Genomic DNA, 17,233 nt, shown 5'->3' with positions numbered 1-17,233 from the left:
TATAGCGGTGACGCCTGCGCCTTTTGTACTATCTTTGTGGACCTGTGGGACCTCCGTAGCCTCTCATGTTTGACTCTTGGGTGCAGCGCAGAATCCTCTTTTTTGTGTGGTTGTGTCGTTAGTGGTAGCTATGGGTGCGTTGTTGCTTCATTTCTCATTCACGTTAGTTGAGCTCTTTCGTTCTTGGGCTGTGACTCCTTCGTTTGCGGTGGATACGACTTCGCTTGCGGTTTATGAGACGCGCGCCTGCGTAGTACGTCTCATGGTCCCATCGCCGTGTCCCTGCATCCATATCCGGTTTATTCTCGGTTAGTAATATGGATTACTCTTTATATATAGCCTGGCATACCAACAGTTGTAGTCAAAAAGCAAGCTGTTTTACACAGCTTTTCTATGACACACTGGCTGATATTTTTCACTGTTCACCTTAGACATTAATTAGTATTTATCTTAAATTACCTGTAAATTACATTCAGTATTCTTCCTCACCAACTTTTTATTTTCTTTTTTCTGTCCCAGTAGTGTCCCTAATGTTATCCTGGATGCCAACCCCACCCCCACCAACAGTTAGGGTTGGAACTGTAATCCATTGAGTTCATTTTTGGTGAGAACTTGATTCGAATTAAGATGTTGCTTCCTCTAATTAAATGATTCAACAAAAGCAACACATAGTTTTATGATAAATTTTCTCTTATTAACTCGGGTATGGCAATTTATCTGACACAGCAAACAGACATAACCAAAACAAAATAAACATTCATTTTGTGAAGTTTTAAAAAGAACTTATGTTTTGTTGATATGGGAGAATCTTTCCACTGTAGTATTTTTTTTTCTTTGAAATCAACAATTTTATTGTGAATTCACATGTTGCCTCAAGACAGTAGCTGTTAAGAATCAATTAATTATATTATGCTCTCCATACTTGATTGTGGTTTCCCCTCTCTCAATTAGACTTTTGAAATATTTTTTTTCCATTTGGAAAAGCTAATATATTTAATCGTATTTTTAGATTTCATCCTGACCATATTCAGGAATTTATGTCAGTCAAGAGGAAAAAGGCAGAAGGATGGAAATGTGATGTAAGTAACTTTTTTATTGAAAGTTAATATTCTGCTGACATAAATATTTACAACAGATGTTAAATTCTGTTAACTAACCATATTTTGATCTTTAGTTTGCTTTACAGTTTAAGGTATGCTGGTGAAGACATACCTATTTCAACACTTGCAATTGCCAAATGCTACTTTTGTACTATTGTGTTCCAAAATATAATTATTTTTGATACATAAAAATTAGAATCATTTTGAATAAATGAGAGTTGGACTTTGAGGTATGACTGTTACAGTTTATTGCCTGGTAAAACGCATCTTGAGAGAGAGTCACACTGGTTCTCCAGTCTCTGTCCTCAAACGACAAGTTTATTTTACTTATTTATGAAGACATATAGTTAGTGTGTGTGTGTGTGTGTGTAAGTAAATGAACCAAATCATATTTTATAAAATAGCTCACCATCTGTCTTTTGAATATTTTTGCTGGTTAAATTTAATTTATGCTTTTATAAATTATACATAGTTATACATGGAAGATGGATTACTAGGGAAAAAAGCACATCTCCAAGACTATATAATGCTTGAATGTATATATAATGTGTGCTGTTTTTGTTTTTTGTTTTTGTTTTATATACATGCCACATATATAGTTCCAGAGCAAGTCTTGGGCAACACAAGACATTTTAATTTTTAAAGTTAATTATCAGAGCATGCAAAAACATAAAGCATTTGTGGCACATAAAAAATAGAAATGCAGATGACCACTAGAGAAGTTGATTTTTTTTCAGTTAATGCATAATTTGCATATTATCTTTCCTTTAGATATGCAACAAATCATTTACACGCAGACCACACCTTGAAGAGCACATGATTCTTCATACACAAGATAGACCTTTTAAATGTGCTTACTGTGATGACCACTTCAAGTCGAGATTTGCAAGACTAAAGCATCAAGAGAAGTTTCACTTAGGTACAGAAGATAACAGAATTTGTATACATTTATGATTTTATTTTTAACTGAACAGTTTAGTTTTCTTCAATGATCTTGTATGTGAAGTATGCTATATGAGATCAGGACAGTAAATATGTCATAAAAGAAAACTTAACATGCTGTAAATGTGAGGTAGCAGTATGGATGTAGTGCTGGGCGGTATGACCAAAATTCTATATCACAGTATTTTTTAAAATTATACCGGTTTCACGTTATTCAACAGTGTTTTTTTCCCATGCATGAGTGGATGTTTACCACATTTTTCACTGCGGTTACTGCAGTAGACTAGCTAAGAATAACGTATTCCACTGTCATGAGAATTGTACATTGTACAAAAAAAACATTTTAATGTGCACACAAGTAATAATACAGGTTTGCATGGCCCCATAAAGTGATAGTTTTCAAGAGGGTGGCACTAATGAAGAGAAGGAATCACATTGCATGACAGTTGCAGTCAAAATATAGAACCTTTTTATTGAACAAATTTTGCAAACAACTTAAACTAAAATTTTGACAACATATTTTCAACCATCCAAAGAGGCATTTAGACTTGGTAAAATATCCAGAGGTGCTTGTCAAAAGTTGTATTGCACTGAACATGTCTTAGAAAAGGAATAAATAGTAAATATTTTTTGTAAACCAACTACACTTTCTGTTAATGTTAACAATTTCTGTCCACTGACACATTAAAGTGACTTTTTAAACAACTTTACCATCATTAAACTGCATAATATTTGAACTAATAAATAATAACAATAAAATAAATAATAGTGCAACTTCCAGTAATAATACTATTACTTCAAGACTTCAGGCCCAGGTGCATTACACAGTATTCACCAAATAAAAATAAAGTAAAACAAGTGCAACTTGATGATGACATCTTTACCAACTGAACCATCATTAAGGCAAACTGCATTAATATGGACCTTGCTTCAAGCTAAGCTATATACATAAATAATAAAACTGCAACTTGCCTTTATAATGCTATTTGTGGTATAGCCCTACGGAATTGTATTAGGACCACAGTGAAGAAGAAAAAATACGGACACAGGGAAGAAAAAAAAAACTATATGTCGAGAATAAAGTCGACATGTTGACTTTATTCTCGACATTTCCACTTTAATCTTGAAAAATCGACATTTCCAGTTTATTCTCATAGTTTATTTTGTAATTAAAGCAGAATGTTGTAAACTAAACTTCATCCTAAAATCAGTGTTTCATTTACAAGATTTTCTCAAACCCCGTCATAAGTTAATGTAGCACATTAAATGCTTTGTGTTAAGTGTTCCCTGACCCAGTTGTTAATCACTACATACTTCTTAAACTGACTTCCTCTACACTAAGAGGAGGCACAGGCAGCAATCGCTGCACAGAATACATTCACTTCATGATATTCGTGCTCTCTGAAAATTTAGAGTGCTAAGATAAATACTTGATATCATTTTCAGGATGAAATGCATTAAAGCAGGTATTAAACATACACGGTAGTGTGGCAGTAGTGCTGCTCCCTGGCAGTAAGGGGTCCCCAGGTGTACATTCAGTGTAGAGAACTTTATGGCAGGTGTGATGAAGCTCCAAAAAACTGGATGTATGAATGGGTATCGCACAGGTTTAACTTAAATATTGTGTAAATGTTGGGTTTGTGATCTGGTGTTCGGAGACACGAAAACAGAATTCAATGGATGTTCATCTGAGCGGGCTTTCCTTATTGCTTGCGTGCTGTCTCTGTCTAATGTATCAAACCCCCAGTTCCTATCCTTCCTTTTTCTTTCTCCGCATAGCCAATCACCACACGATAAATGTCTTTGTGAAATTTAAACTAGTTATAAACTTAGACCACGGAGTGTTCAGAACTTAAAAAAAAAAAAAAAAAAAATCTTCGTTATACATGTTTAATTATGCCATCCATTCAGGGTTGCGCCCATCCCAGCAAGCATTGTGTGCGAGGCAGGAGCAAATCCTGAACAGGGCGCCAGCACATCGCAGGGTGAATACGAGCAATACCTACACTAGCAGGATTAATATAGCATAACAAAACCACACGTCCTACATGACTTTGAAAGGAAACTGAAGCACACCGAGTAAACCCACCAGAAAAACATGCAAATTCAAAGCAGGGAACACCCTGGACCCCATTGCTGCAAGGCAGCACTGTACCCCCACATGATTAGTACATGATATAATTTTCATGATGAAATGCATTAAAGCAAGTATTTATCTTTAGTATTCTAAATGTTCAGGGAGCAGGAATATCATGAAATGCAAGAGGAAGTCAGTTTAAGAAGCACATAGCGATTAACATGGCTCCGGGAACTCTTAACACAAAGCATTTAATGTGCTACATAACTTATGATGGGGTTTGAGAAAATCTAGTAAATTAAATATTCATTTTAAGATGAAGTTTAGTTTACGATGTTCTACTTTAATAACAAATTACGAGAATAAAGTCAACATGTCGACTTTAATCTCGACAAACAGCGAGAATAAAGTCAACATGTCAACTTTATTCTCGTCATAAGCGTCGAGATTAAAGTGGAAATGTCGAGAATAAAGTTAACATGTCGTCATACTATTTACACAGTACCCAGGTACATTACATAGTATTGAAAAAAATAAAACAAGTACAACTTGGCTTGCAGTTGCAATTATCCAGTAGTATAGAAACAGTATTCACACATTTGAACATAATGGTCCACATCCAACATTTTAAATCCAAAGTATCTCAAGACAACAGACATGACTCCTTTTTCCAGCAAAAGTTATTCTGTGTCATCATGTTCAACTTTATCGTCTGCTACAGCTTTAGTTTCATAATGTTTTCTGTCCATTTTCACACAGCAATACCTCCAATACCGCATGTACTCTGTTGTATGCGTGTTTAGCGGTGTAGCAGTGAAAAAGAGCCCCCACACAACACCCCCACTAATGCATGTACTCTGTTGCATGTGTGTTTAGCAGTGCAGCAGTGAAAAAGGTTCCCCTTAAACAGTTTCCTGCTGTTCCACGTTCCGAACGTTGTTTAGGCAATTTAAGCCGGTGTTGCGATATAAGAAAAATTCATATCATAACAAAAATAAAAAACGGTTTTCGGTATGAACCGGTATACCGCCCAGCACTATATGGATATAATAACTATAAATATTTGTATCTGCATCATGAACTATGTAAATACATTTTGAATCATATTTAGTAATAAATATGTATAATGATTCAATTCTGCAGTATATTGCAGTTTTTAGTTGCCTTTTTTTTTTTTTTGACTGACTTTAAAATTAAATTCATACAGAACTACATTGACTAAAAAGATTCTTTGACAGCAAAGCTCCTTTATAACAAAGCTGTCATAAAATGAGTTATGGCCTTGCATATGTTCAAGTGTCAGTAGCTATGTACAGTACAATGTGTTATTTCACACATATTGTAGTTTTATTTTTAGAAAGCAATAAATACAATTTTCGTAGTATCTCACAAAAACATAAAGTAATATCTTCAGAAACACAAATGCTTATTAGAAGTGGGATAGAAGTGGGAGAAAAGAAACGCAATGTAGTAGAATCATTAGGGTTAGCAACCAGCCATGAAAGAAGCCAGTGCAGAGTGTGAAAGTGGGTATGCGTATAGAGAGCACTTATCTTCCAGCATGGCAGAGATGCTTCTCTGCTGCTAAAGTCCAATAGTAGGTACATGGCCACCAGTGTGGATTCTTAGGGATCTTAGATTGGTTCTTCTCAAAGAGCTGCAGAAAGTGAGGCAGATGGTATTGCCTCTGAGCCTAAGTAAGGTGTGATGTGAAGCCAATGATGTGAATGTCTAAGTAATGAATGAGGCAGGTGAGAGCAAGTGGAGCCACGTGAAATGAGCTGCCTTTGGACATACAACAGAGAAGCTTTCTAGGTTGAGAGGCACTACAAGAAAAACTTGCCCAAACATCAAAACTGTTTTTCTAGTAGGATCAGAGGTTTGTAGTAACAAAATGTGCAGCCTAACATGGTACTCTGAGCAAAGACAGGCCAGGATAACCTGGTCCTGAACCGGAGAGAGAGATAAAATGGCATCTCTCAGAGTTGCATAGATAATAGCAATCACAAAGTCTTTTACTAAGACTATAAAGAAGTGCACATTTGTGGCTACTTAGATGTGGTTACATATAAGAAAACTGTGAGATAATATCCATTAAGGAAATTAAAATTTGTAAAGAATTAAACAGAATTAGAAGTCCTCACAACCCTTTTTTTTATTTAAACACTATTTTAACCAACTGGAACCTTTCGAGGTAGTGTCACTTGACATGAATGAGTCAACCAACAACATTAAAGCTACAGGATTGTGTCTTTATATGCAGGTTATTGGTATCTTTTTATTGAGAGTTAATTGGATTTAAAACATGCCATTTTGTTGAAGAATGGTAATCCTGGTATTATGAGCAAGTGTTAGAAGTCCTCAAACAGTGTAACAAACATCCACCCATCTACCTGTTTATAAATTTACCTAATTGTGTCCACATTCTTTTTTTCTCCGTACCATTTAGTCCTTCAAATTTGCGTAAACATACATCAGAATAAAATAAAATATTTAAACAGTCCTCTGTGTGTGTGCTGTTACTTTACATAGTGGGCTAAGGTAATATTTTTGCAGTAGATTCAGTATTTTATTATATGTTTTGTTCATGATTTTAAGCACTAATTTTGGATAAAGTAAAAATGTAATTAATTATTACGCAGGTCCATTTCCATGTGACATCTGTGGACGACAATTTAATGACACTGGAAATCGTAAACGCCACATTGAATGCACTCATGGAGGAAAGAGGAAGTGGACCTGTTTCATCTGTGGAAAATCTGTAAGGGAAAGGTAGGAAATGCCAAGCCTATTAGTAACTTTCACTCTCACAACAGAAAAAAAACAAGTAAGATTTTATTACAGTAGTAAAGTGAAAAGATGCAGTTCTACATTTGCAGCCGAACCAAGCATTATTTCTAATAGTCCCTGTTTTCTTGTTTATTAATTTTTTACCTGTACAGGACAACACTGAAGGAACATTTGAGAATTCACAGTGGAGAAAAGCCTCATCTTTGTAGCATTTGTGGGCAAAGTTTTCGACATGGAAGCTCATATAGGTAACTAAATAAAACAATCGGCTATATTGTTTGGGGGAAATGGATTGTATGCAGCTTTTTTAAATAGATTAGTAGTTGTAATGTACTAAATGAAAAATGACTAAAAAACTTCTTCAATCTTTAATATCAAGCTCTAGTTTTCCTGCAATATGTGATCTGGCAATTGTGTATATGTAGTATTCTCTTCTGCAGCTCTAGTAGTGTGAATAGGTTGGTTATTGTCGTTAGCTTATTAATAGGAATGATAAACTTGTTGATTGATCTAAGCTAGCTGGGTTTGGTTTAAGCATTTGGTTAATACAGTTTATTAACACCACTTACTGTAATTAAACCAGGCATTCCTTATTGAGGGAAGATTCCATGAGTGCTGCAACAAATTCTGGCATGATCATGGCTTTAGGTATATATGGAAATCACCCATGCAGAGCTGAAGTAATGTTTCTGGGAAAAGATAAATCTGACTTGCCTTGATTTGCTTGTTGTCATAATGAAGTTTACTAGAAAAAGTCCTAAGAGGTTTTTGTGCATTCAAAATTTATTTAAAGCCTAAATGATTGACAGTGGATACTATATGTAAAAGATAAATGCTTTCTGACTAAAAATGCATATTTTTATTTATATTATTTTATTGAGGCTATGATGATGTTTTGTTGCCTTATTATACTGTAGGTGTACTATGTGTGCTTGGTGGTAGCAGTTTAGAACAGAAGTAGATTTGGAAGATGGATTGTAAATATAACAACAAGGTTGTAACAGGGATCTATCACATAAAAATCTACATATCTAAGTCAAGATATCATAAGAAGGGCCAAAAGCAGAAAAGGGAAAGTTTGCAAGATCTAATTTGTAACATGTTAAACATAGCCAAATGTTAGAAAAGAATTTGTACCAGAAACTGCACAATGATAATAACAACGAAGAGTGTTCTTGGTTTAGAGGTAAATCAACAAACTTGTGCAACCAAGAAGTACTCTATGCTAAACTTTACATTGTCCTTATAATGTTATGTGTCATACACTCCTGGTTGGCTTGCCTAGCAACAGCATAGCAACAGTGAATACAAAATGCCTCAAAATGGTGGTGTCTACACACAAAAAAAATGGTGATGAGGAGGAATCTAATTAATTTTTAACATCCTTCAAAATGTTTTTAAACAGAAATACAGTCATTAAATTCCTTAGTCTATAAAACCCTGAAAACAATGTTTAAATTATTTCTAGAGACAAATGAGCTTTTGAAAAAAAAAATTAGAACAAAAGCCAGATCATCACAGTAGGTTTATACGAAATCAACAAAATATATTCATATAACTAGTGGTAGTGGTATATACATTTGATTTTTTCAAAAAATGCCTCATAACACACTAATAATTAAACTTGCTAATCAGACTGATCATTATGATTCTCTACAAATCTTCTTTCAGCAGTACCTGATAGCATGATAAAGGAGTTAGTGTTCATCTGCTTCTAGAATTTCTATGAAAATGGAAGTAAGATTTTCTACACATTTTAGAATTTTCCTTCTTGAAAATGAAGCAAGCACGTAAATTACAGTGTGCAACTGATGATTAGATCTTGACATCTGAAATTGACTTCCCACTTGCTAATGCCTTCTGACTCTGATTCTACTTCACATTCATACATAGCTTCCTCTGAAACCTTACATAATAACTCCTGTGTTTGGACATAGGCAACTATTTGTAGCTTTCTTACAATTCAGAAGGGTCTCTGACATGAAATGTATAATTATGGATACTCTTCCACAAGGAAGATTAGTTCCGAAATATAAGAATAGGTTTACTTGAAATCTGCCTGTAATTACTTTTAAACATTTGACCAAAAATGTATAGCTAGTGTCTTCCAAAGAGTGCCCCTTGGGATCCATGCAGAAGGAGATCCATAAAACATTTGAATTGGGTAACATTTCTGCACTTTGATTTACCTTCTGCAGAAGGTTACATAATGACACTTATGCCTGGATTGGTGTGCAGTGTTGTGGAAAATGTTCAGAAAACATTTATTGGACTGTTCCAGCATGGCACAGTATCAGCTGTTAGGTAAAAGTAAAGGAGTTTAATATTGTTTAATTCTAAAGAAACTAACAAAAAGATGACTTGATGCAATTGTTTAAATTCTGAAAAAAAAATCTAAGGTTGGTGTCAGGCCTTTTTATTAAAAAAAAAAAAAAAAAAAATAGACATTTGTTTGGTATTTGGTACATTGTACCAAATGTACACTTTATTAAACTTGTACAATGTATTAATTCCCGAGGGAAACTCTTTTCGCATGATTTTGGAGGTCAGAGTGTAAGGTCAGCCATTGTACAGCACCCTTGGAAAAATTTTCAGGATAAGGGCCTTGCTCAAGGGTGCAACGGAGTAGAATCTCTTCTGGCAGTAATGGGATTTGAACTGGCAACTTTCCAGATACCAGCACAGATCCTGAGCCTCAGAGCCCCCACTCCGCCTTCTTCATGTAGGATGTAACAATATCAGACTAAATCTGGTTAACAGCAACAACATTTGAATGTACCTCAAAGAGCTTAAAGTATAGAGTAAATTTTCCACACATTAGATTTGTCTTTATCAGAAACATGTACAGTATATTCATGATACTAGTTACTGCCTATCACTGAAATTGCTGTCAAACATTGTGATTAAAAATGGCACCTTGAGTATACAGTATATACTGTACATTTCGGCTTCGTGTTTTTGATTAATTAGTTAAATAGGAAGTAAAAAGCTATGCTCAGATGATTATCCCTTTATTATCAGAGTGTGGTTTATTTGAAATATTCCAGTGTAAGAACAGACTTGCATAAAGTTATGTGCTGTACTTTACTCAAATGTTTTTATTTTATAAACAGACTTCATCTTCGTGTGCACCATGATGATAAACGATATGAATGTGATGAGTGTGGAAAGACCTTCATTCGTCATGATCACCTGACAAAACATAAAAAAATACACTCAGGTATGGAAAGTTGCCAATTGGGTGTGAAAATAGTTCCACCTTTTGGTAAAACTGACAAACTGAGAGACAATATTTTTTTTTAAACTTTGGCAAAGTCAAGCTGTTTGATCTGTTGAATTATTTTAGTAATGGTAAAAATTTTAAGAGTATGGAAAGTCTTCTTTTTGGTCTCGGGAGACTCCTACCTGTGAAATGTACAGACACTTTGGGAAATCAGTTATGTAAACTTCATAATGAAATATAGTAGCAAACATCACTGATGTATAGACAGACTTCCATTAATACATAAAGGAATTAACTTAATTTGGTTTATTCCCATGTAAACATTGACAGTATAGTGGAAACAAGGTGAAATTGCATAAATAATAACAATAACAAACAATAATAATAATTCTTTTATAAATATGTATATAAAATACAAGACCTATTTCTTGAAAAAAATCTTACATTTGCATAATGCTAAATGTTTATTGGGTGAAATAGTAACATAATGACTAGTGTTTTGCCTCAAAGTTCCAGTATCCTGGGTTTGAATACCATCCTGGGTACTACAGGTATGGAGCCCCATGTGCACTTCGGTTATTCTCTGGGTGCTGAGGTTTTCCTCCCATATTCCAAAGACATAAAGGTTAAGACAATTGGTGACTCTGATTTGTACAGTTTGTTTTATAGATGACCTGCAGTGGACTACTGTTCCATTCAGCACTGGTTCCCAACTTGTACTCAGGTGGATTTGTGGGATAGAATACATTGAATGGATGAATATATACAACTTTCATCATCCATTTTGAGATATTATGAGTTTGTCTATCTCTATAGTACTTAGTTGATCAAACTGGTGTGGTACAAGATCTAATGTACTTTTAAACTTATAGCAAATTGATTGGTTTATGAAGCCCTACTAAGGATGAATTGGTAGAAAAAAATATGTCAGCTGTCATTTGTACATCCATTGCTAATTGCATGTGCATTTATCATAGATTTCCAAATAATTATCAGATGGGTTTTGAAGCAGGTAAAAATACCTGTGAAAAGTAGATCAGCCATAAATAATCTGATTATTAAACTGCTGTAAATTAATTCTGAATAACACCAACAATAAAAAAAAAAACTTCCCATAATAAATAAGTTGTTTTTTTTTTCTTTCACAACTTGCACATTGTAAGGGTAATACAGGCTTGATTCAATAGGAAGAGTTCCTGTTGCACATCATGGAGATAGCCTTGACTTCAGTAGCACCAGTCTATAAAGAGATTAATTTTTTGGTTAGGAAAATGCTCCCCCTTAGTTTTATTGTTGCATCAATATCTATCTACTGTCAGCCAAGCTTGCTCAAAATATCAGAGATCCTGAAAACTTGAACCATGGCAGTGCATAGGGCAGACCAATGGTGCATTTCTGCAGTGGAAACCCTCTGAAACAGAAAAATATTAATAAAAAAGAATATACAAGGATAATTAAGTATAAACCTTTTTGAAATGTACTTTTATTTCTCTCTATAAAGCATTAATGATAATTTCTCTTTTACGCTTGGCAGTGATATATATGTATGTCAGCAAAGCAAACTCATGACAGTTTTCCATTTTTGTATCACTTAATCCTAGCTTCTGACAGTTCATAAAGGATGTTTTTAAGACCAAGTGTTTAAAGTTTCATTTAATTTGGTTTTAATGGTATACTTCACTTAGATGAGCCTAAAGCTTTAAATAAAATGCATGGATACAGTAATCCCTCGCTATATCGCGCTTCGACTTTCGCGGCTTCACTCCATCGCGGATTTTATATGTAAGCATATTTAAATATATATCGCGGATTTTTTGCTGGTTCGCGGATTTCTGCGGACAATGGGTCTTTTAATTTCTGGTACATGCTTCCTCAGTTGGTTTGCCCAGTTGATTTCATACAAGGGACGCTATTGGCAGATGGCTGAGAAGCTACCCAACCAGAGCGCGTATTATGTATTAAATAAAACTCCTCAAATATATTGTGAGCACGGGGGCTGTTCGCACCCCTAGAGGACACGGCCGCTCCTCAAAAAACGCTGAAAGATTACCTTCACACTGCTCCCTTCTTTGCTGGACTTACATGTGGCTGCTTTGCAAGCGATATGCTTCCCGCATGGTGCTTCGCATACTTAAAAGATCAAACAGCACGTATTGATTTTTGATTGTTTACTTTCCTCTCTCTCTCGCTCGCTCTGACATTCTCTGCTCCTGACTGGAGGGGGTGTGAGCAGAGGGGCTGTTCGCACACTGGCCTAGAGGATACGGACGCTCCTCTAAAAAATGCTGAAAAATGCTTGCTCCCTTCCTTGCAGCTACTTTGTCCGGCGGTGCTTCGCATACTTAAAAGCCAAACAGCCCTATTGATTTTTAACTGTTTGCTTTTCTCTCTCTCTCTCTCTCTCTCTGATGCGCACTCCTTTGAAGAGGAAGATATGTTTGCATTCTTTTAATTGTGAGACGGAACTGTCATCTCTGTCTTGTCATGGAGCACAGTTTAAACTTTTGAAAAAGAGACAAATTTTTGTTTGCAGTGTTTGAATAACGTTCCTGTCTCTCTACAACCTCCTGTGTTTCTGTGCAAATCTGTGACCCAAGCATGACAATATAAAAATAACCATATAAACATATGGTTTCTACTTCGCGGATTTTCACCTTTCGCGGGTGGCTCTGCAACGCAACCCCCGCGATGGAGGAGGGATTACTGTATTGGATTTGATAAACATTTTCTCATACTGATCTTTACCTATATGGTGTGCAAGTCGGTCATGAAATATTTGTTATTTTTAAGCCCCATCCATCTCCATTTATTTTACTTCAATGTTAGTTTCAGCTCAAATCTGATTCACAAAGTGTTCTTTAGGGTAACAAACTCTGGTCATTGGAAAGTTACAGCTACAGGCTTTGGTTCATAACAGTTCTTATTTGTAAAAATTGTGATTCAAAGGGGAACATTAATTAGTGAGCTTAAAGCCTACCGTATGTTTTAAATATCATTTAATAATAGGAGAGAAAGCACACCAGTGTGAAGAGTGTGGGAAGTGCTTTGGCCGCAGGGATCATTTGACAGTTCATTACAGAAGTGTTCATCTTGGAGAAAAGGTGTGGCAAAAGTAAGTGACTGGAGCTTTATATTTTACAGTCTTTAGTTATATCTAATGTAGTTGTTGTGTTGCCCTAGTGTGTGATCTCTCCTTTGTGAGAAACTGACATGTTGTTATAGGAGATGTTCCTTTTCCTTCCTGTTAAGATAGGATCTAATGCATCTATATGTTTATATAAGAATTATACACTTTGGATTTTTAATCACAATAATGACTGACTGACTGACTGACTAGTTAATCAGTCCAGCAATTTTCCTAACTCAATAATTAAGTTACAGGTTTGTTAGTAGCCAAAACCTTTGTAAGTACTGGAAGCAAAGCAGGAAGAGAGACCAGTCCATCATAGTGCATACTCACCCGCTTATATTTAACAATCACTAGCTGACCAAACATGCCTGATGGACTTACTGGTCTCTTCACTGTCGTCATACGTCTTGTGTTCTTATGAGTGAGACCTTTAAAACACGGTATTATATTTTCAGACTCCAGACTGAAAATATAGTAAGACGCATTTTAAATGTCAGCTTTTTAAATTTGCATTAATTCTGATGTTAGGTTGGTACTTGTCAAGATGTCTGCTTCAGCATTTACTCGTAAAGGCCATTGAAGATCCATTGATTGAAATAATTACACAGTGATGCACAGAATTTCTTTTATTTCTGAGCAAAGTGAGCAGAATCAGGTTGCATTACATATTTTTAAAAACAGTGGAACAAAACTAATTATACAGGAGCTACAAAATTAATTTCAGCATTATTATTAAACATTGTCTAATTATTACATATGGAAGATAAAGTAATTGGAATTTTGAAAGATTTTATTTTAATTTTGTTTTTCAGATATTGTAAGCTTGTAACCTGTTTTACAAAAACTTTATTTTTTTTCAGATATAAAGCTGCATTGCATCAGTGTGAAGTTTGTAAAAAAGAATTTAAAGGAAAATCAAGTTTGGAAATGCATTTTAGGACACATTCTGGTAATTCAAATATTGTTTTTGATTATTAATTTTTTTATTTTTTTCTGTTACCACTAAATAATGAAATAGATGTTTAATTTATATGATACATTTTTCACATTAACATTTACTTAATTCTGATTAACCAAATGGTCTTTTGTAAAATGTATACAAAATGTAATTGTTTGAAAGTATAGAATAATATAAATGTATTTTTTAATAATAATTGTATTAAATATGCTATTATACTTTCTAGGGGAGAAACCTTACAAGTGCCAAGTCTGCAACCAGACTTTCAGAATAAAGAAGACATTAACAAAACACATGGTGATTCACTCAGATGCCCGTCCATTCAACTGTCCTCATTGTAATGCAACGTTTAAAAGGAAAGACAAATTAAAATATCACATTGATCATGTTCACATTACAAAATCTGCAGAACAGTGTTCCACAGACCCGTCAGAGGAGAAAATAGTCTCCTTGATAATACCATATGATGGTAAAATGTATCACAACGAAGCAAAGCAGTATGGTGAACAGTCCAAAGCATACCAGCCTGAAACAAAGTCCATTCTACAAAATGTCCCTTCAGAGGTCTGTGTACCAGTTGCCCTTGTGCCTGTGCCAATTCCAGATGTTTCAACCCAAGTGGACCTTGTAAGGCACACCACTCCTCTGCCATCTCAGTCTCATGATGTCCTTCCTGCACAACAGCCTCCACAACAAAATGACTACCAGTCTGCCACAGACCTTGTTTTTTTAGAAAAATATACATTGACTCCACAACCTGCCAGCATTGTTCATCCAGTGCGACCTGAGCAGATTCTTGATCCACGGGAACAGTCTATTCTGGGCACGTTGCTAGGGCTTGATACAACTTCATCTGTACAAAATCTTACCACCGCAGAACATAATCAGTAATATATTTTAAAAGACCTTTTTAATCACTGCAGTTTTCCTCCTTAAAAACCAATTACCAGTTATAGGGCATGGACACTTATTCAGCTATGCTTTTGCCAGAACATTATAAGTCGAGTTACAAATCAAGGAAATTATTCATCAAATATGTGTATCATTTATCATAATCAGTTATTTTTTTTTAATCATTATGAATGGAATTATTGTTAATGTACAGTATTATCTGTATCAAATATTAATTGCAATTAGTATTTTTATGCAATTAGAATATTGTTAATCAGTGGTTTTGTTCTGTACATTTCATGTTCACCAATAACATTAATTCCATAGTTTATTTTTTTTTATCATTATTATTTTTTTTTTTGCTTTAAAAAGAATGAAAGCAAGTTTAATTGCTTGTGGATGAATTTACCATTTTATTTTATTTGGTAGCCCCAAGCTGGAACTCTCATGAGGGTTAAGTATGGATTGTTTTGGTTTGGTCCCTAACCTTAGACTAACCTTTTGTGGGAAAGTGTGATTCCTGGGTTGCCTGCAGGTGGCATAGTCTTGAACTTGGGTCATTGATAGTAAGAATGGACTCGGAAATGATAACACATTAATGAAAGGTTGGTTCATCTCAGTGCTTTTATTTTCCACAAACACAGTGTTTTAACAGTGCAGCGTTTTCTTCAATAAATAACTGCATAAAAACACGGCAATTATGTGGAGGTTATAATGCAAATAAATAAACAATACAACAGACAGGTTAAAAATCCAAGATTAACAATCCGGAGATATCCCTTTAAAAACCATTCATGAGCCTCTGTGTCTCCTTCTAAAACGGGTGTCTCCTTTGCTCCCCCATTTCAGTCTCCTTATTGTAAGGAGACATCCTTCGACGAGCCCAGGTAACCCTTTATGTGCCTCTTGTCTCTGCAGTCAATCCTTGGTGCCTGCGAGGACCCCGTGAGCCATGTTCCCCTTTCTCACTGCTGTCCCTCGGCATTTGTGGGATCTCTCGGGAGTATTAGGGTTGCTCCATGTGTGCTCAGCAGGAGTGACCCTACCCTGTGAGTACTGCCCACTCACTCCACCCGTCATTCCTGACCACATACCTCCATTCAGCATCGCCACCTCTGCCACAATCCTGACTCTTTTTTTTAATTTTGATTCTTTCCCTTTAACCTCTGGACTCTTTTTCCTTTTTCTCTTATGTTTCTGATACTCCATTGGCTCTTTTATACTAAAGTGATTGTGGCATCCTATTTATGAATCATGGAGTGCCGATGTGGAACAGCTGAGCTGATTGCGCCTGTTAACAGGTAATCAACTTGTCCCCACACCTAACACCCCACAGCTGCCATGCTCAACAGCAGGTCATGTACCTGCCGAGAGTCTATACCACACTGCTTTTATTTAAAAACTCGCACACCGCCATGGACCCTTAACACATATCAGCACAGAAACTCTATTAGGACTACATGCTTTATCCAGAAAAATAAGCCCCACCACATCATGATCGCATTTTAAATTTGGCATTGGCAGTAGTACAGAAACACTGTCCAGTAGTTGAACCTCTGATTCAGTGACTGAATGTGGATTCTGCCCTGGCTGTGCAACTTTGAATTTCTTTGTTCTTTGGGAGTTCATGGATGCAACATCACTGGTTTTCTGTTAGGCGTTTAGCTCCAAGAGGATGTAAGAGAGTAGAGACTCTGTCAATACGGACAACTTCATAGAATTTAAGGAAGTGCTTGCAGAGTAGGATTGTATCTTGGCAGCTCTCTGTCATTATTCGTTATTTCTGCAAATTTGTCACAGCCCAGACGACTTTATTGTTGCTACTGGAGCAACAGGCCTGTAGCAAATCAAGGGTGAGGTCAATGCATCTTTTTTTTGCATAGCAAGTAAATGAGACAACAGGCCTTCTATATTCAGCATAGCTGTCCATAATTATGAGTTATGTGGATGTTGCTGACTTCATTTAGGAGTGTTTTTCTTTGGTTTCTTTGAAGTGTCAAAAGAGTGAAAGCCCAAAATTTAGATTAAAACCTCTGGTGAGTTGACAACATTAAAAAAGAATTTGTCTTACTGAGTAGTAAAGTATAGTTATAGATGAGCCTTGGTGTTATTTATTATGTAT

The 17,233-nt window shown here is 35.5% G+C and overlaps 1 protein-coding gene across 2 annotated transcripts in view; it reads left to right on the top strand.

The window, feature by feature from the left end:
- Positions 1 to 15,388, top strand: part of zbtb41 (zinc finger and BTB domain containing 41) — a 38,429-nt gene extending 23,041 nt beyond the window's left edge. For both annotated transcript variants that reach the window (XM_028811038.2, XM_028811036.2), the window contains exons 4-11: positions 1,010 to 1,079; positions 1,872 to 2,019; positions 6,762 to 6,891; positions 7,062 to 7,157; positions 10,023 to 10,129; positions 13,139 to 13,244; positions 14,123 to 14,211; positions 14,447 to 15,388. In XM_028811038.2, the coding sequence (XP_028666871.2) occupies positions 1,010 to 1,079; positions 1,872 to 2,019; positions 6,762 to 6,891; positions 7,062 to 7,157; positions 10,023 to 10,129; positions 13,139 to 13,244; positions 14,123 to 14,211; positions 14,447 to 15,111 (1,411 nt within the window). In that variant the 3' untranslated portion in view covers positions 15,112 to 15,388. The remainder of the gene's footprint in view (positions 1 to 1,009; positions 1,080 to 1,871; positions 2,020 to 6,761; positions 6,892 to 7,061; positions 7,158 to 10,022; positions 10,130 to 13,138; positions 13,245 to 14,122; positions 14,212 to 14,446) is intronic.
- The last annotated feature ends 1,845 nt before the right edge of the window (positions 15,389 to 17,233 follow it).

This window comes from Erpetoichthys calabaricus, chromosome 10, assembly GCF_900747795.2.
Source record: "Erpetoichthys calabaricus chromosome 10, fErpCal1.3, whole genome shotgun sequence".
Taxonomy (NCBI): Eukaryota; Metazoa; Chordata; class Cladistia; order Polypteriformes; family Polypteridae; genus Erpetoichthys; species Erpetoichthys calabaricus.
The sequence above is the reverse complement of the archived record's forward strand: the minus strand, read 5'-3'. Positions and strand labels throughout refer to the sequence as shown.